The sequence below is a fragment of the Xiphophorus maculatus genome, chromosome 20 (genome assembly GCF_002775205.1).
Source record: "Xiphophorus maculatus strain JP 163 A chromosome 20, X_maculatus-5.0-male, whole genome shotgun sequence".
NCBI lineage: Eukaryota > Metazoa > Chordata > Actinopteri > Cyprinodontiformes > Poeciliidae > Xiphophorus > Xiphophorus maculatus.
The window spans coordinates 16,934,102-16,955,609 of record NC_036462.1 but is presented as its reverse complement, the minus strand read 5'-3'; the positions used below and the strand labels follow the sequence as shown (position 1 = coordinate 16,955,609).

The 21,508-nt window shown below is 36.9% G+C and overlaps 1 protein-coding gene across 1 annotated transcript in view; it reads right to left on the bottom strand.

Annotated features, from left to right (window-relative positions):
- ptprg (protein tyrosine phosphatase, receptor type G) overlaps window positions 1-21,508 on the bottom strand; it is a 155,439-nt gene that overhangs the window by 105,628 nt on the left and 28,303 nt on the right. Inside the window, exon 2 of the mRNA XM_005810433.2 lies at window positions 15,539-15,643. Coding sequence (XP_005810490.1) covers window positions 15,539-15,643 — 105 coding nt within the window. The remainder of the gene's footprint in view (window positions 1-15,538; window positions 15,644-21,508) is intronic.

The window sequence follows — 21,508 nt, the reverse complement described above, 5'->3', positions numbered from 1 at the left end:
TAATGGTTAAAAAACGTATCCACATAAACCACTATGTAATTTTTGTGAATGGAAATTGTTTTAAAACCATTGAAGTCCAATTAGTTCTTGATTCTTGTTAGCTTCAACTGTCATGGCTAACTCATCTGGATTTATGTCAAATAAAGACACCATGAAAGCCATAACTATGGGTCACAAAACTACTGCTTCAATAATTTTTACAGAACCTCTCAGAGCTATCCCTTTACCTGTTCTACTTCTATCATATACAAATGGTTTTACAGTCAACGAGCATTTGGATTTTTCAAAGCTTGTGAGCGGCAGAGTGTTCTTATGGGACTTTTAGCCTTAGGTAACCCAAAACTGCTAATTAGGCCACAAATCACAAGACTGCACATGGCCACATCCCCAGATGAGAGTGGAGCTAAGCACAGGGAGAAGACATTTTACATCAAACCTTAATCCAGACTGTGTCTCACTCACACTCTTTGCTACCCAGTAGCATCCACAAAGAAGAAAAGCCCGCTCAGAGCTGGTATGTGGCCAGCATTAGGAACAAGAGATGAGGGGGGAAATTAAAGGATAGACGGGAGGGGGGAGCTCACAAAAAGCAGAAGAAAATTGATTCCTGGGGAGAGGTGAATGCTGGTGAAGATTGGCCAAATTCATTTCAAAATTAAAGATGCTGGAGGCTGGTCTCTATGTATGAGGACTAATAAAAAAAAACACGCACATATACACAAATACAATTCCTAAGAAACACAATAATTTTAAATTGTCAGTTGCCCCTCAAAGATCTTGTTTGTCATACCTTCCTGCAGACAAAAGCTCTAAGAAATGAAAACTACCTTTATTTTATTTTTCAACATACAGAATTGAGTGTATGAGCTTGGTGATGTTACAAAAGGAGCTTACGGTTGAAAAGGCAAAGACAGTGTTGTACACATGGATGACTGACAAAGTAGTCCTTTGCCTTCTGGCTTTCAAGTTTCTCTCTTCAACTGAATGTTAAAAATATACTCCAAAAAAAACCAAAGCAATAAAAAATTGCTCAATTTATTTTCAGCTTACTTTCAAAAAGCTGGACACAACTAAATCAAAGCTTCTTTTGTAAATCCTGCTTAATGCATGTGTAACATTTTGATCTCTGAGCCTTGAAAAGAGAAAAATAACAAGAGATTGGCGAGTAAATTTAATACAGCATGAAGGGTTTAGACCGGTGCGGATTTTAGAATGCAAAGAACAGCTTCTACCCCAATAATTTTGTGATACATCTACATTATTTACTATCCCTTGCAGGTATTTGAGCTCGCACTTAAATGAGTCATGAGACTCTGGAAGACAAAGGACAACCAGGCTGAGTGATCTTTCCTTTACCTGTTTGAGAGAGTATGAGGCTGAATCAATCTGAATTTACGACAGCATTTTCATTCTTGGGGGAAAGATTTCAGTCCCAGTTGCGTTGGATTTGAAAGTCTTAATTGCAAATAATACAGTGTTTGAAGTTACTTAAGAATAATATGAAGGTTTTGTTAAAAAAAAAAAAGAAATTCTCTATGAACAAAAATGTATGGGTTTGTTTAAAAAAAAAAAAAAGCATATCACTCACTCCACAGGCACCATTAGCCTGGAAACTAATTCAATATAAGACAAAAAAAAGAAGGCCTAAACCACTCTCCTCTATTGCAGTCTCTGTTCTTGGCTTTCCCACTCAGCAGCTATTATTCTTCCAGTTCTGTAAATGAGGCAGGGACAACAACAGCTACCTGTTTGCAAAGCAAGCATCCTTAAAATTTAGAATCCAGACAGAAATCAATAGCAGCAGTGTAACCGACTAATCCAGAGATAGTAGTATCGGATAAATGATCTAACAAGACCAGGAAAGTATAGGTGATGCAGCACAAACTACTTCCATGCAGTTAGTGGATGGAAGTACATTTTTACATACATACGGTACATTGTACATACATACAGTGCCTTTGTTGTTCTTCATAAATTGCATTTTATTCTATTTTCAGGTTTTTTTCTACAAAATATTTTTCTCATTTTCTGCTTCCAGCCATTTCATTTTGCATTCACCTTGGCTGTAATCCTGTTGAACCTAGCAGCTGGTCTTTACTTTTGAATTATCCTGGATTACTTAACCTGAGTCAGCGTTACACGAGAAACTTCAATCCATTTCTAACTGAACAAGCAATTATTAAAAAAATGTTGCCTCATGACATAAGGATAAGCTTGCACACCTTTCCAAACAGTGCCATCATGCCACCATTACGACCTTACCCCCAACAGTTAACTCCTCACCTCTCGGGGGATGTGTACTCATTATAAAGTCAGTCATCATGATTATGAGTTTAAAAATTTTTTGCTGAGCCGCTCTCGAGCTCATTTCAGCTCATCAGCATAACCACATTAGAGTGGGAACCTGTGGGCTGGCAATCTCGCATTTCCTCAATATTGCAGTCCCAGCAGGCTGAGCATGTCCACATCCATTAAGTTGGACCTAAGCCACCAACGAAGCCTAATATAGTGCCATGAGGCACACTAACACCACGCGACACCTGAAATTTAATTAATTAGCTTTACACAACAAACTGTCAGTTCAACACATCAATCTGCCCTAAACAGGGAAACTGGAAAATTTGGTTACACTTATCATAGCAATTGTGCTTTGGGGGTCTTGTTTATACACATATCAGAAATGAGGGCCCAGGATACCCATCCTCTGGACATGCCACTGTAACAATACAAACAATCAAGTCAACAAAAACTCAGTTTACCCAGGGTGCAGGAATCTCTAATTTATTTCCTTCCATAATATATTTACCTAATCTAGGAAAGGAAACAGATTGTCAGAGGCAGTGGGAAGTAAGATGATTTGGAGCTCAATTCTGCTAAATTGGTTGCTGCCAGCGTGATACATCATGGAGAATTAAGATGCCTCTCCCCAAGCACAGAACTTCAGCAGCCATATTGGCACATCTGTCAAGGGCCCACCCCTGACAGAGACAAATTGACCAATTCTGGCACACAAAGGCTGATCCAAAGTGCTAGCAATAACCAAGATGAATAATGAGCCAACTCTGGCTCCAGCAAAATTCATTTTTAATAATTAGTGTTCCTGCACCTCTCATTTTCTCAGAAAATGAGTGGAGGTACATCTACAGGTTTATACAACACATCAGCAAGACTGGAGGGATACAGATGATGTTGTGTGTTAAGCTTCCATCATCACATAGAATGACTGCAACTTGAAACGCGGGGTGGAAGATGGATGAATCTCTCTCTGTTCTCCCAGGAGCCGGAAATTAATCAAGTCCAGAGAGCTCTGTGGTGTGGGGCTGCTGTAAAGAAATGTTTCAGGATGAGCAGGATAAAGTTCAGAAGGTCAAAATAAAGGAGGGAAGAAAGGAAAGAATGTTTGGTGCCACCGAAAATTGCATTTACTGACGGCTACAGTCCACGCCACAATTTTCTGTATGGAACGAAGTGGAACTCGAATGCCAGTGAAAGGGTGAATATTACAAAATGCTTTTCTCTGTACTTGACATCTGGCAGTGAAGCTTGTTAAAATACTACCAAAATGAACGTAGGGGAAAAAAATAAAGGAAAAAATAAATAAATAAATGCAGGTGTTCTATGATTGTAATGGATTGTGTGCTGCATTCGAGAGCTGCTCCAACTAATTGATTAAGAATATAATTAGTACTCAGTAAAAGAGTCAGTCACAATGCTTATTGAGTTACTATTGTAGAAACGTCTACCAACTTGTGCTGGAGTACACAGAGGCCCTTACTGTAGTATGCAACAAGAATTCATAATTGTCTGTTGAGTTGAACAGATTGTAATTATATGCAAATGAATTGTGGTTGGAGGATAAGAGCAGACTCTCTCCCATGGCTTGTAGAGCACCAAACACCTGAGATTTTACCTCTCACCTAACAGCACCACTTTCCTCCAGGTCCCTTCAAAATACCCTTAACAGACCTGATCCCACAGGTGGCACAATAAAATCTCTAAAATACAAGAAGTGTAAGACCTCATTAGTTGCATTGCTAATAAGAAGTCTAGTGAACATATGCCAATGTTCTCCTTTCAAATTATCCTATCTCAGTTATTTTTAAAGTACAGTCAGGGTCAAATCAACCCTTTGCCGATTTGTACACACATTTCATATTTGTGCAATACTATTTAATCTCTTTTTATGACCTTTTCACATCACTAAACAAACAATGTCACACACATACACTTACAGGAAGACACTGGACTTTATCATTTTAAGTATTTTAATGGATTATTGTGATAAATTCTCACAAATTAACAAATGTCATGTAAATTTTAATTCAGTTTTTCCAATTGTATATATACACAATTGACAATGTTGTTCCCACTTGTGCACGTTGATTCTTGTGACCAATAAGGATTCAAAACAGTATAATTTAATTGTATTAATAACAATAATTGTTTTTAGAGTAAAAGAACCCATTTTCCTACAGAATTCTGTAATTAGATTAAAATAAAGTACCTTAAATCATCGGTCAGTACAAGGTATTCTGCAGGAGATAGTATCATTTGGTACTTGCTGAAATCACCTGTATCAGGTTTGTAGAGAGGGAGAAGGCGGTATTATGTACTTTCCAGCACATGCAACATATCTGTAACACAATCAAGTAATTATATTGCCATTGGTTATTATGGAAATGTTGCATATATAAAAAATTATTTAAAAGAACTTTGACTTTGCATTATATGCTTTGATGCCTTAAACTTGGCCTCTGTTTTATTAAGAAGCTCCTACCCTTTCTGACACTTCCTCTTCAGCCAATTGCTGCTGCTGCTAACCTGGTGGAGTCTGTGTGAGGAAAGGTGTTGAGTAGGAGGAGCTGCAGTATACAACTCACTATCTTGTGACAGCATGGTATGAAACAGATGATCTGTGGAAGAAAAAAATTTAGCTACTTTGTTTTCTCTAAGTCAGTACTAACTTGGAACAACCAATCACAGCCCGGAGTGGAGTTTTAGTGTTTGTCAATCACAATCTTGTGTGCCGCCACTCATTGCCCTCCCCCTTTAATGTGATAAAAAAAAATGCTGAATAGAAAGCTGAAAACGATTCAACCTTGAGATTGACTCAACAAGATAATGAGACTGACTATTTAATATCTTAATCACAGTACAGCATCACATGAGCTAAATCAGTATAGAAATCCTATATTCTGTCACTAGACGGCATGATAAATTAAAATTAAACTAACTGTAGCTGGCAAATATTTCATGAAGGGGTTTAGCATAAACTGCTCTCCAGGTTTAGATCCAATTAGACTTTATTGTCATAGAACAATCAGAGCAAAACTTTCAAATAAAAAAATGAAACAAATCTTATGAATCAAATCAGAGCGAGAGCTATCTGAGGTACTTGCAAAGGCAACTGGTTTTAGCATATAAACTAGTCTTTCTTATCTAGGAAGAAAAAAACAGTTTTCATCTTTATCCCAGAAGACTTCTTCCCTGCATCCCTGGATAGAAAGCCCCATGCTTTACCCTCCAAGCTTGTCCCCTGTGCTGCTGTATAGTCAGGGAGTTTTGCTTTAAACTCAAGTGCTTCTCGTACAAGGAGGTCTACTGGGAGCAATCCTCCTCTCGATTCATTACCTCCAGGAGTCAGGGCTCCTTCTGCTGGGCACCATGACAACATGGCATTGCTCTTTTCCCCCAAGCTTTTGGAGGTGGGGGTGGGTGTTTTGGGGGTTTACAACATCAGAGACAAAGTGCACTCCTTTCACATGCACCAAACTAATTTAACATGAATCCCCAGGTCTAGCACGTCCCACCTAGCTGGACAATCTACAAGGGAATAGAGACATTTTGAAGTTAGTCTGAAAAAAACTTTTCTCCAAAATCATTCAAGTGTTTTATTAGAATTTCTCACAGTAGCAACATACAGGAAACCTCTAAAGATGTCTCCTATAAGAATAAAACTTCTTTTCATGAAAAGCCCGGCAGTCCTCAAGTATTTTTTTTCTCCCGGTCATATGAAGACAAGCAGACAAAGAGTCCTCCTGTCTTACTGTCATTCGACTGCATACAATGAAACAGACAGTTGCAAAATATTTTAGGAATAATAAAACAAGTCACAGGTTGGCTTAAAACAAATATCAACATTAAATTGCAAATGTCTGAAGGACAAAATTGCAAAAAATTGCAAAATTGCAATTGCAAAACAAATACTTAATTTGCAAATTTCTTTTATGTGATGGTTCAATTACACTGTAACAAATATAATAAACTGGTAACTGAATCAAGGTGTCAATAAATAAATCCATGAATAATAAAATTGAGAAACAATTAAAAAACATGTTTCATAAAATGATAAAAATCAAACACACAATTAATTCAAGAGGTGCCGCAGCATAGAAGCAGGCAATAATAAAATGAATCAATCAATTTGCTTTGTCAAATTTTAAATAATGACTCCCAGAAAAATTAATTATGTATTCTAGAGAGGACTTGAAAATGTGAATGACTATCAAAACATTTAAATTATTGTGTGCAATTCTAAAAATATTTCATCATTATAGCAGTTATCTTTTGTAAATGTTCTTTTCACAATTTCTGTTTTACATTTTGATACTTTTACCCCTGGTTTAGCAATTACCATATCTGTTGGTAAAATAAAGGAATCGCTAGCTCGCTCTTTTGCTAAACTAGGGCTAAGAAATGGGGAGTAGGGTGCAGACCTCTCCATATTGCCCAGGCTCAGCAACTCCGTTTACTGAGGACCTGAAGGAAGCAGGGAGCTTTGCAGGCAGCAGCTTGATTGGAATTCCAAGGCTTTCAAAACAAAAGCCTGGGAATTACTTTTTAACAAACAGAAGAAAGAGCAAGCATCAACTAGAAGGATAGGGATTTATAATACTATCCAAGTTCGTAAAGCTAAAGCACACTCAGCCGGAATGTCAACAATGACTGCTTTCACGTTTGAACCTACTTCAGACTGATTTAAGAGTATATTAGAGTGTTTGAGTCAATTGTGCTAGAACTAAACAAATAAATTCAACTTACATCTCACATAAGTAATCCTCAAATACATAGTCACTGTGAATTTTTTTGTGTGGGATTTCTTCTTATTTGATTTTACCTGCTCCCAAATTAAATTATTTTTTTCAAGCAGAAGGTTTATGAAAGCATGCTCTAAGTGGGCTAGAGCATGCTTTACAGTGGCCTCCAAAACTACCAGTACATGTATCACTTGGTATAGATGCAATTAAAATAAATAATAAAATGTAATTTTTATAGTACCAAAGTACCAAGTTATGAAAAATCAACATTTATCTAAGAACATTTATTCAGTGATGGAAAGGAGGAAATAGTTCCCTACAAAATCACTGGCATCATTATCATATCCTATACAATAAACTTTACTGAAGCACACTTAATGAACAACTTGCCTTGCAAGATGATGATGGTTTCAATAAACGTCAGATTCCGAACTTCCTGTTTCTCTTTCTTTGCTACTATTTGAAATGGGACATGAAAGAAAACATATCATTCAATTAAGGCAGATCTGTGTTGATATTTATATGTGAGGAAATATGTGCAGGTTTGTTTTGTTTTTCATGCGGTAGCAGATTACCTCTTGGCCCGGTCTCCCTCAAAATTAAAATCTGTTTCTAAGGACTCGATGATAAAATAAAGGCTTTACCAGGTTTTAGTAGTATTTCTATGAGTGTGATTATGCAACAACAATAAAAAAGGATTTAAGACTTTGTACGTATATTTATTAGAGGTGCATCAGGACAACACAGCATACACATAAAAAGGATTAAAAGGAGTAAGAGCGGCATGCCTCTTCAGATGTGCAAGCTAATTAAGTAGCTTACATTTCAAGTTAGGTGCTATTTTACACAAAGAAGAAATGATGTAAAAACTGTGTAGTCTGCAAAGTGTTTACTTTCTCTGTACATTTACCGCTACGACTATAACTACTTTGTTGCTATTTTTATTTTTGCTTAGTACTTCCTCCACTCTAAACATCTGAAAAAGATTCACTTTAATATGATTTTTTTTAGCCAACATGTTTTAAATTTTGTCCAAACCTAAATTTTGCAAGTCCACTTAATATCCAAATGCCTCTGTCGCTAGTTTTTAAAAGTGTGTCAACACACTTACTGGTGCTTCATAAGAAGTCTTATCTCTGTGCAAAAATCACACTAAACATGACAAATAATGTTTTAGCTATCACAATAAATGTTAATATGTGTTTTGTTTTTTTTTGTTTGTTTTTTTATATACCAGCAAGTGCCTAAAATGCCAATATGTATAATCAACTTTTGTTCTTCTGTGAAGAAAAAGTTTGCGCAGCAGCAGAACTGAGGGTTAATTCAAAGCCAAAACAAACAGCTCTGGCAATCGAGTACCGTGAGTTACCTAATCTTGTTTTGTATCCTCTAAAGTACTAATTAAGTTGGATCAACATAGCAGTTGATTGAAAATGACACTTCATTCACTTCATTATGTGAGACATGAGTGGAAAGATTGCTAATGATCACGGGCAACCTCAGTGAAGTGGAATAAAACAGTCGGGCTGAGGGGAAATATAATCCACACGTATCAGACAATTGCAGGCTCTTTTGGTGGCTGCAGCAGCTTGTCAAGGTGGCTTCCATCCAAACGTACACAACTGCTGCATGAAAAACAGACAGCAGGAGCACTATCTCTGTGAGGCACTACACTATTAGTGAGTTGTTAATATGAAAAATCACCCAGATGCAGCGCCTTAAGCTGTATAATCAATTTGTGGAGGTATACATCATTAATTCCTACATTCAACCTTTAGTTTAAGCAGTGGAAAAACACTGAGTCTTAATTTCAACACAGCCGAGCAAAACTGCAAGAAATAATCCAGAAAAATGAGCAGTGCCCGCTTTTTACAGCATTTTTAAATTTCAATCCATTTTTTCTGATCAATACTATATACTTGCTGAGATTAAAGTAATAAAATTAAATCTTTTATTATGGATTGACTGCTTCACTTCAGTCTAAATGACGCAAGTTAATTCAGGTGCAATCTCATAATGCAAAGAAAATGAAAATCGACTCATCTTTGGGATGTTAATCTGCATTTCTTTACATCGAGAGCTGGCATGTTTTCGTATTGTTTTTTTTTTTTCTTCTTCTTCTTCCATTCCAAAGTGCCGTTAGAAAGGGATCAAACTTAATGCTTCTGCAAAGGCACATTAAGGTACTCCTCACTGCTGTGCTGTAATTAAATCAGAACAATAAATCAACAAGAAAGCGATCAGCGGCAAAACCAGCCCGGGTATCGGCAAAAAATATAAAACCAGCGATAAAAAGAACGAGTGAAACTAACAGAGATGATGTGAAAACCTGCAGAGATATATAAAAAAAATGGGGGGGAATGATGCATAGCCCTGTTCCTGTGGGAGTCTTATGGTGAGTATGATATCATCCCTCTTATGAAAAATGCCTCCACATGTGCACTCGCAGACACAGACACACACAAGCTCGGGGCCTGCCTTAAATAACTTTTAATCAAGTTTCAAGGTGTGGGTTTCAAGCCTCCTTGCATGGAGGTTCATAATCAAAGCACACAGGAAGGAGACATGTCACGGACCGATAAGAGTTCTCACTGCATTGTGCGCATTACACCTTTATGCTGAGGACTGTGTGACAAAAAGGCTCTGAAACCCTAAATAAAGTGTTGCTGCTAAACAAGCAACACCTCTAACAGATGTCTAATAGATGGACAAATATGAATCTGCAAACTTTGCAGTAAAAAAAGAGAAGAATTTCCATCTAAAATAGACATCCAGCAGCAAAATCAGACCTGAACTAAATGAAGGACTCAAAACTTACTTTCTAGAGCTCATGTTGCTCCACATTCTTCAAACATCTCTCCCCTGCAGCAATTGATGCTGGTGGGCTACACAATGAATAGAAAAGAGAGGCTTGCTCTTCTATATGTTATGCGTGTCTAGCTCTTAAGGGTTGAAGCCTGTCTTGCACAAGTATGTTCTAGCTTGAGGCACACGCCCGCTGCGTGCATTTCTGTTACACTCACTTGCACAGAGCAAATGCCCTTAATAACCATTTAGCTGCTAAGGCACGCTGGTCTGTCTCCCAGTCACAGCCTTAGCCGCTAATTACATTCCCAAAGTAATGGACAGTTCTGTGTTCCCTCAATGCTTCCCTTTTTTCCAGAGCACAATCAGCCAGCTGCCTTCGCGAGTGGGACTTGGTGGTCAGTGCAGACATGAAATGAATGTCCAAAATTCAACTCAAGACAGGCAGGGTTTTTTTTTCTTAAGATAAAGTTCAACATTGAGTTTTTTTTTTTCTGGGGAGGAGGGGGGGGGGTGTTTATAAGATCTTGTTTTCCTAAGACTTTCAGCTCATTTATTGCTAAACATGCATTCTTCTCTGCACACAGCAAGCACAAGTGCCGAGTATAAAAAAAATAAAAATATTAAGCCAGTCTGCCGCCTGGTCTGCACACATACGTCTTAAAATAATTAAATAAGAAATATATCAACATATAAAACATTTTATTTCTGTAATCAAATTCAAAAAGTAACATTTATTTTAAAGACGTTCAACAGAGTGATGTATTTGAGCATTAAGATTTACTAAAGAAATTTAAAGTTTATTTTCTCAGAAAATAATTTAAAGCCAATAAAAAAGATACATTTTTACATTTAGAAAAATTATGTGATGGCCAAGTTATGCATTGTGCAATCATGAAGATTGCTGTCTTGACAGTTTTCCAGCAAACATTCACTGATAATGTCCACAAAATAGGTTAGCCATATAAGATTATTGCTTAAGAAGTTGGCTATTCACCAATGTATCCAATATAGTTGGAAAGTTGACCAGAAGGGACAAGTGTGGTTGTGCAACTAAATATTACGATCCATCAAAATAAAAAATATAACTCAATTTGTAGATTCAGCACACACACAGTGATATATTGCAAGTGTAATTATGACTATAACAGCTAGTGAGTGAAAACCCAAATTTCAATTACTCACAACCCTTAAATATCATTGATGACCATTGAAAATATATGTTAATATAGAAATGCCTACTGAAAAGTATGTTTGTGTACTTTACACCTAATAATTTGCCAGGCTAATTTTGCAACAGTTACAGTATCATTAAAGGTGTTTTGCATCATGGAGGCAATCAGGTCTGGCTCTGCTAGATGTTAAGGAGCCCCTGGTTGCTTTGATAATGGCCTTTAGTTCAAATCCGTTGTTGTGGTTGTGGTGTGTATTACTTTCCTTTTTGACAATACCCCACAGAGTTTCTATAGGGTTTTTGTGAGGAGAATTGGCTAATCAAGTACAGCATTACCATAGTAACTAAAGTATGGTCTTTTGAAATTGAGGGCCGGTGTAAAGTCTTCCTGGATTTCAAAATAAGCATTTTCATAAAGCTTGTTCGTGAAGGGATGCGTGAAGTGCTCTAAAATGATCCCTGTTGCTTAAAAATCTTTTGCTATCCCACTTTATCCTTTCACTTGACTTTCCATTAATATAACCTGCTTTCATAGATACAGCTCTGTGAAACGGCATCTTCTTAAAAATAACCATGTGAAGGGTGTCAATGGCTGTATTATAAACAACAGAGAAGTTAGCAATCATCTCCCAGATTTTGTAAGCTATAACATATTTATGTCCTTTAAATCAATTTTAAATCTGTCTTATGCTAGTTTATTTTATTTATTCAGAATGGGACTGGGGCTTATGTTGTATTCTAGAAAATAAATCTATCAAATAAAAAATACTGTCAAGTTTTTGGTGGTTCACTATCTCAGCTAATTAGCGGGGGGATTTTATCATCTCGATCTGCGCCAGCTGCCATTTTTATTTTAACCACAGCCACTCACCCAAGCCAAAACACGTTTACTGCCATCATGTTGAATCATTAAAAATGTCCCTTCGATCAGAGAGAATTCATCCTCTTTGTGATAAAATAGAAGGCAGTATAAAAGGTGGTCTAGTCTGACCATCTACACATACGTTTTGTGCATAAAGGATTTGAGAAAAATAAAAGTGTGTTTGAAGTGATTAAGATTCTTATTATCGAGTCCACATACCTTGTACATAGTGAGAGAGCTGTCATGGTTGGATAGCCAAAGCAGACAGTCTTTCACTGCCTCTACCAGACAACTGAGGCAGCCGAAGGCCACTGTTAGGAGTGACGTGAATACCAAACAAACATGAGTCCAAACTGAGCATACCTCGTTTCTCTACTGTGAAGTGCACAATTTTCTTCTCTGAAACCACGATTTTCTCTTCTTTACTATTTTACTCACAACTGCAGCACCCAAGACAAAATATTCCATCAGTGTAATAATTTTCAGAGCTCCGATGCACTCCAGTGGCAGTGGGACTGAGCGCATTATTTGCAATGTGGTGTTTTTGGACCTGTAAATACAAGTGCTCCTTCCCTGAGCTGTTTCAGAGAGGTGCCCTCAACCAGAGCACACAACCCAGATTTCCCATCGGCACTGCCTGATAGTCGACCCTGGACTGTGTTTGCAAGGCTGTGGATGTTTGTGATTGAGAGAGCAGAGGTGTTCTGACAGAACATGCCTATCTGAATTGCTTACCAAATGAGCTACCTAAAAATTAAAATGATCATCATAAAATATTCATGTTGTAATGAACAACCAGTAGCAAATCCACATAATTACATACAGTGTATAAAAAGGCCCAACAATTTGCTAAATGTCAAAATAATGCTAGAGAAACAACGCATTTTTTTCATTGCAGATGTAGAAACAATAGAGTGACAATACATTAACCTGTTTAGTTTCTCTAAATTTTAATAAAAAGTTGTCACAATGTTTTATGATGAAATGACAATGGGAGATGAAAATGAGGAAAAGTGGGTCGCAAAGGGTGCTGTTGCCAATCTCCAGTGGTCAATGGGCGAGAGGCGGGTTACATCTTGGACACGTCGCCAGTTCACTGCAGTTCTAATAATATACTAATACAAATACTATCACCATTTTGTAAAATGTGTGTTTGTTTGTTTTTTAAGCATTATTACAGAACAAAAAGTTTGCTTCATTTGCTATGCTGAAGAGCTATTTTTCTCTTCTGGATACAGATTTCTTCAGATATTTGCAAATACTATGTTAGAAACTATGTTCGAACTAATATTCCAAATTTCATATCTCTCCCGGAAGAAAACAAATTATGCAAAATTCTGCTGGGCTCTCCAGGATCGAAAAAGTTAATCACGAGTTTTGTTGACGTCTTTGCAGAGCAAATTAACTTTACCACAGACTCCTTGAGGGCTGCATGGGAGGAGGAACTGGGTTTGCAGATCGGGAGTGAGGTCTGGGAGGACGGTCTTGGGAGGATTCGGACGTGCTCTATCAATGTAAGACACCAGTTAATTCAGTTCAAGGTGTTGCATTGACTTCACTATTCTAAAATTAAACTGCACAAAATATTTCCTTCGACATCTTCAAAATGTGATAAATGTAAGTCTGCGGATGGGTCCCTATCTCATTTGTTCTGGACATGCCCCAAGCTCTTTCATTATTGGTGTGAGATTTTCAACTTGTTTTCTAAGGTTTATGGATGCGCGTTGGTTCCTGACCCCCAGATTGAATTGTTTGGACACTCTCCTTCTTTGAGGAACTGCAGCATTTCTATGCAAACGACGGTGGTGTATGGAATGGTAATAGCCAAAAAAGTAATATTGAGACTTTGGAAAACTGACAAGGTTCCTCAGTTAAAAATGTGGTTGAGCGACTTTACTGAGATTCTCCATTTGGAGAAGTTACGATAACATGTTGTGGGTTTCTCTAATAAGTTCTGCAGTATCTGGCATCCGGTTTTGGACTATCTTTCTCGATCCAAGGTCGACCCCGACACTCGCTCAGTTTCTTAGTATACCACCTATGCCCTTACGGACAGGTAATACCATCCTTAAGCGTAAATTGTACTCAATATAGTGTAATCAATCCTTTGGATAATTTTCCTGACTTGCTGTTATAAATTTTTCTTTCTTTCTGTTTTTTTGGTTATTGTACGTCGTTATTACTGGATTGATAAGAGTATACTGCTTTCATACAGGATTTTGTTACATATATGCATGTATGTAAGTCTGCGTGTATATGAGTATGTGTATATGTGTATATATATGCTTCATACTCTCATGTATGCTTTATGTATGTTATATTCTGAAAATCTAATAAATATATATATATATATATATATATATATATATATATAAGTATTACTACAGGCTGAAGGTAAGTAACCAAACGTGGAACCAGGAACAAAAAAATATTTATCAACATAGGTATTATTTTTAGAAGTGGTGGTAAGTATGGAGTTTCTAACATCACAGTTATCACATAGTGCTAAAATAGCAACTTTATTTCAAAACAGTTTTACCAACTGGCTGGCAAGTACAGGAATGACAGCACCATGTTGCTGTAAGTGCGTTTGTGTTGAAGGGACTGGTGCACTTCACACAAACAGTTGGCAGCAAAAAAGGAAGCTTATGCTAATACTAATGAGACATTAGCATTAGCTATGCTAGTAATGTTTTCTTGCTAACATTTGGAGCAATAAAACTCAACATACATCCAAATTAGTGACAAACTGGTTGTAGGACAACAAAGTGATGGTTTGGTGGCAGACATTGCAAAATCCTTATCTCATTCCTACAGAAAATGAGTGGCCAGAGCTGAAATGGTGTGTGTAACCAGGGCGGCCACAAATCCTGACTTGGTTACAGCAGTTTTGTCAGGAGGAATGGGTGACAATTAAACATTATTATAACGAGGCACTGTGGAATGCAATGCTACCCATTAATAAAGAAATCTATGTAAATAAATATGACAATAAATCACCTATTTAGCTTTAAGTATTCTGACTATTCTATTGTAATCCTCTTTTAGTTTTCTCAATTCTACAAGAAAATGAATGAACATTTCAAACGTTGGCAAAAAATGTCAAATTCTCACACAAATTCTATTCACAAACAGAAGACATTTTTAATTGTAATTTCCATGAGGTGTCAAGTCTAGTTTAATCTAATACCAAACAGTGAAAAATAAATGTTTTATGTCTTTCATCCAGTGTAAGAAAATACCTTATTTCAACTGCACATGCATACATTTTTACGGTTTACATACCTAATTAAACATGCAATAAATCCATTTTAAGAGAAGTTGATTCATTATTTATAGTTAAACACAGTAGGCTACAACATAATAATACGGCATTAACATTTGGAACATTAAATCACTTTGCCATATGCTCAGTTTCTCTCCCCAATGCATTAGTTTAATTACGGTTATTAGGAGTGATGAAAATATACGGCTCAGGTATGCATTATGTGAATACTAAAACACCTAGATCAGCCTCTCTAGATATAGCAATAAGAAGGGAGCAAAGGTCTCTGCCAAAACAGAGGACAAAAACAGGGATGTGAGAGACAAGCCAGAGAGGTTGTGAGTTATTTTCTCTCTGTTCCAGGCTCTCTGGCTATACCAGGAATGAGAGCTCACCTGAATAGGACCAGTAGGGGTCACCAGCTGTCCTCCTCTCCCTCATTACGCCGGTGCTCCCAGGACGGCTGCCTCCAGTGAAGCGAGGTTGGTCACCCGATGCAACTGCGGGGGACAGAGATGGAGGTCAGGAAATCCACTGGGGCAACGGGAAGTTTACGAACAGCGGGGAAAAAGAATCATTAATCTACTAAAAATGTCTGAATAAAGCATCTGGTGTCAATGGAATTAGCATATGTATCTGGATATAGAAGGAATAAACAACACATCACCAGCATCATCAATGACCTTGCTCACACCTGAAGCAAACAGACCGCAGCTCAAAGATAAACCACACAGTTATGGTTGGTGTGGAATGACTAATGTAGACATAGAAATAAGCAAAGAGACACAGTCACAACTACAGTTCCTAAGGAGTTTGGAACCTTTGTTCCTAAGGTTACAAACTCCCCTCTCCCATCCCTATGTACCTAATCAGGTTGGGGATTAAAATATTCCATTGAGGGATGGGTCAAAGGGTCAGTTCCCACTCATTTTATTTTTATCTAGACATGCGCGACTTAACGTGCTCATGTGTGTCATGTAAAACATTACTGACCCTGGAGAACACTTCAGCATACATTATGCTTTATGATTGTGAAGAAAGCGCAAAAAATATGATGGAGATGTAATGATTTCAAATTACTGTTGGCTACCGGTATCAAGGTACTCAAAGGTTTCAGAAAGTTACGCCTTCATAATTAATACAATGAGTTGACATATTGTTTAAATTCTTTTAATGAGATACCAGTAAAAGTGCTGGAGTGACAAGAGTTTTGTCTGACTGTATGGAGCAGAAAGTAACATTATGTCCCTCTCCTCCATATATTTCTGAGTTGCCTGAGAGAAAAAAAGTTTTATATATTTTTCAATCATATACAAATTGACAAATTAAATAAGTTTTTTTTAGATATTTGTAATAATAGTAAAAAAAAATGAATAATATTATTTACACTGAATGGTCCCACTGGTCAAAATATTATCAGAGACCATTTCAAGTAAAAATTTGAAATAAGGAACTGTAGAAATTAACACAGTATTAAAAACATATGAGATGTTAAACATTTAAAACTAATTTAACTGGGAAAAAAAACTGATCACCAATGGAAGGTGATGAATTTCTAGTAAATAGCACTCATTGTATGGAGCCAGACCACTATTACTATTATTTAGGCAAGGCTCCTCTAAAACTACAATTGGTATGCTATGGGTACCATGTTTGTTAGGCTGCTGACGGCAGACTGTACGTAAGCACACAGCACGACTAACAGGTTAGCTAATGTCAGCTCATTACACAGCAAACTGAGTACAATTCTTAGACCAATAAGCATGTTAACCTAAAAACCTCTATTAAACTTGGCAGATTTTAAACTTTTTTTTCTTTTATTTGTCAGATTCAAATTAATACGGAACATATGTTATAGATTTGACTGCAACTGTAAGAATGAATATTAGGGGTGCACCAATGTAAAAACTTGCGCCGGCATCATTTGGTAGCCAATATTTTCTTATTCTTTCAACACCATGTAAAGACAGCCACCCTGCCTACATGGCATGGTCAAGCTGCAGTCACAAGGGACTGCTTAAATCCAATATTTGACAAGTTAAAATACATCAGGTGTCATGCAATCACGCCAGTCATGTTAATCACACACTGGCCAGTTGGATTACTTTTTATTTCCTTTAATTTACCAAGATAGATTTTAGTGATCATGATACTAAACGTCGTGTAGATTGGTCAGGATGTCAAAATGATGGGAAAAAAAGGGGGTGGGGGGAAAATCTCTTTTAAATTCTTCTAATATTATGTGCCATAGAATATTTTTTTATAAACTTTAAAAATGCTGCTGTTTTCATGCTATCAACAGTAGTTGAGGCTGAATCCCATTTCCCTTCTCGACGTTTTGGAATGCAGTGGTAGTTGGCCAATACCTCCTCACTGTTATAAGTTCACACCTTGCATGCCAGCACAATAGTCAGATTGTTGGATGGAGTCTCACTGCAGTAGATGCCCACACAGATTACTAATGCTAAAGTTCATAGAGAGTGTTGAATGTACACATGAAAAAGACAGTTCAGAGTGAGGAATTTTTGATTTATCATAACTGATAACATCATTGAATCATTTACTAAGGATATTGCACTACAGTATTTTCTCACTTTTGTCAACAAGTTAATTTACCTGCAAAATTAACTAAAAAAGCAGACTGGAAATTGTGAAACCTTTGGCAAAGGACCACACTGATGCTACAGATTGAGATTATAGTTTATAAACCTATATATTAAACATTCTCCCAACATGTTTATGTGCATTGCAGCGTTTCTGCAGAAAATTTAGCATCTGCCTTTATTTTTTTTCCACTACAGTCTTGAAATAACAGGTAAGATCCTTAACCATAATCAGTGATTATAGTTAAGCATTTAATTTTATATATAGTTTTGAAATCAATCTATTTGCTAAGTTAATCAGAAAAAATAAGCAATGCAATGCATAGCATCACAAGTGAATCAGCGAGAGAAGCAGCTCTGAACAAATAGGAAAGAAAAAAATCTCAGTTTTCAACCCAGGTGCCATTTTGGCACAAAGCATTAATGGGTGATAATTACCACCATCAGGGCTTTAGAGCTCTGCAGAAAACAAGTGGAGCCTCTTGAACAGCACGAATGATTGTTTCCTGCTTTTTTATAGTCAGAATCCAACACAACCTTTATAGAAGCACTTCAGCCGAGAGAAGAAAAATAATGAAACTGGGTGGATGGTCAATATATATGAATAATTGTATGAACATTTCAACAGTCTCCATACAAAAACCCCAATACAATAACTAATTAGTAAAATGCAGGCCGCCTGTGCAGCCAGGGGTGTAAGCAATCATCCTCAAGTCTTTTAGGCACAAATGTCTCTTTTACTTCGATGAAAAAAAAAAAGCCCCATGAAATCAAACATTGTCAACAGAATTACAGCGAGTGCTAGAGGCACAAATTGTCCTTTAGCATCCACACTCCCTACAGCGTAGCCAGAGACTTGCAACAGTCAAACTCACCGGGGAAAATTCACTCTGCAAAGGCTGAAGACAGTGCCAGTGGAGAAGAGGCTGTCTAGCGGTTGTCATTGTCAATCAGGTGCACAAGCAAAACAAGAGTGTTCTCTGTCGCTCTAAGCAGTCAGAACTTGCAATTGCATTTAAAATCTGGACATTGGCTAATATTTCCCCCTGCTCTTATATGGAGGCGAGTAAATTTGGAAACATATTTTTTTGTGAAGAAAAAGAGCAGAAAAGGCTAAAACAAAACCACATAATCATCTATGTTTAAATGGTTGTAATTTTTTTCTATTGCTTTTTTTATTTTTATTGTTCTAAGTTTGACTGGCTACAGATTTTACTACGAAACTGTGGTTGGTTTGTAAATCTTCACACTGTTACCTTTATAAACTTGCAGTCTGGCACAATATTTGATTGTATTCAAACCACATAAAAGCCATTTTAACAAGCTATCTATTTGTGTCTTAGTTCATTGTCACACAACTCTAGCTCAGTAGGATTTTTGTAAAATTTGCCCCAGGTTTAAATGCTTTAAAATTGCACACCCCCAACTTTGTAACCATGACAACTGTTTTCTATCACGCTTGGCACCAGTCTCATGAGGGTTAATGTAACTTCAGAACAGTGGAAAAAACCCCTGGACGCCTCTGCTACCTTTATAATGCAGGTTATATTTGAAGTTATCAACTTGTCAACACATTCAGAGTACTTGCAAGTAGATTTTCTTTCTTAGCTCTAAAAGACAAATAATGTTATCATACATTGGTAATGATTTTCAAATGTTAAAGCAATTGTTGCACCATACAAATTGTATACTTTTACTCACCGGCTTCGGATGATAAAAAGCTGCATAAATTACTAGAAGGTGGCAGAAATGCACCAATTTAAAAGTATTTAACCATTTGGCAGATGTTATTTTTTATAAAGCTAAGCATAGGTTTTGCCTCCTGGTCCTAGACGGTTATTTCTCAGAGCTTGGTTTCTTATCTTGCTATATTTGTATAAAAATGTGTTTTAGAATAATATCAGAGGTGCAGTCAAGGATGAAGAAGATCACAGGCTTCGAGCAAAAAGAGGATCAGATAGATGGAAGTGTGGACAGAGTAAATGAGCTGAACACATTCTTCAATAAGTTCAGTTGAGGAACAAGCTCATCATCCTCCTCTCCTGCCTCCAGCCAAGCAGACATCCCAAACTCCTATAGCTTTCCTGTCAAGCCTAAGATGTTTTATCCTCCATCTCAGTCATGGACTCTTCTGCTTCTACAAGTTGGCCATCAACCGAACCAGAAAATGCTGCTGCTCCCTTTGCCTCCTCCTGCCAGGTTTCTCTATCTAGAAGTCAGGTGAATAGGCAGCTGGAGAGAGGCTGCAGGTCCAGATAGTTTTAGCACCAGAGTCTGATAGTCCTGTGCAGAGCAGCTCTGTGGGATTCTGCAGCACATCTTCAACCTTCACTTGATTCACAAGAAGGTTCTTTTTTGTGGAAGACATTCCGCCTGGTTCCGGTACCAAAGAAAACTGAACCATCAGTTATCAATGACTAAACCCCTATTGATCACATCATGAAGAGCTTAAAGAAACAGGGACATGAAAAGGCTAAACAACTTGATAAAGAAGGCTGTTTCTGTTCTGGGGACTGCTGAGTAACCACTGGACATACTGGCGCCAAGAAGGATTTTACATACAATGAAGAAAATTATGGATAACAAAGAGCATCCTCGTCATTAGACCGTCATACAAAAACATTGTCTTCAGTCAGAGGCTTCTTCAGATTTGCAGCAATATAGACTGCTACAGGAGCCAGAAGTCTCTACAACTCTTTGGACAGCATGAGTTACTACAACATTTGACTTCCCTTTGGGAACAAGAAAATATTTCTGAATTGACTTTTCCTAACCTTTAAGTGGAAAATCATCACATCTAAGTGAAATAGACTTGAAAATGTCCCTATGTGTGTAATTAGTTCCTGAAATAAATAACCTTTTCATTAATAATCTCAATTATTAAATATGAATTTGCCAACATTGCAATCAAAAGTCTCAAACAGGAACGTCCATGGTGGAAAGAATTTTTCTTTTCTAAGTTGAAAACAAAAATGGAGCAGAGCGCAGCGGCTGATTAGTCATATCCATGAGCTGAAATATTTTACTTTGTACTTTAAAACAACTTTCTTTCACACAAATTTGATGTTTTCTATTCCTTGTACCCATGCTGATGGTTTGTTATGATTCTGGATTTTGATATCTTTTAGTAGCTAAATTAAAATGTGCATTTTCTATTTAGCATTTTGTTTTCAGGGAATCACTTAAGTACGCTATATTTATGATTTTTTTATATACATTTTTATAGAGTGGTCTACATTTGAATGAACATATATATTTCTTTGTTTTAGCTTTATTTATACAGGTAAATCACATTAAGACACGGGGACCGCTTCACTTTCACACTATGCTAAAACAGAGTACAGTCAGTATAATGTATAAAATAACTCACCTAAAAATATAATAAAAAGAAATAGCAGTAAAGCCCTAGAAATAGTCTCTGGTTCTCTGGCCCTAAAAATATATTTAAAAGCCTTCGGTTCAATTAGGCAGCACTGCTTCAGGTTCAGCTGAGGTTTCCTGTAAGTGCACTTCTTCACACTTTAATGAAAGCATATGATCGTTGGTTGCAGTAAAGGAAAAAGATATCAGGAAAAAATTTACGTTCAAGAAAGTTCACTGTTCTTTGGTTGCAGTAGATGTTATGTTTTTTTCCCCGAAAAAAAATCAATAAAACCATTGTAACTAATCTTGATTTCACCACTTACCAAAATGCTCAGGGCCATAGTTGTTTTTTTCATAATAAGGCAGCACTAATGATAACTTTACTTCCTGGTTGGTGAC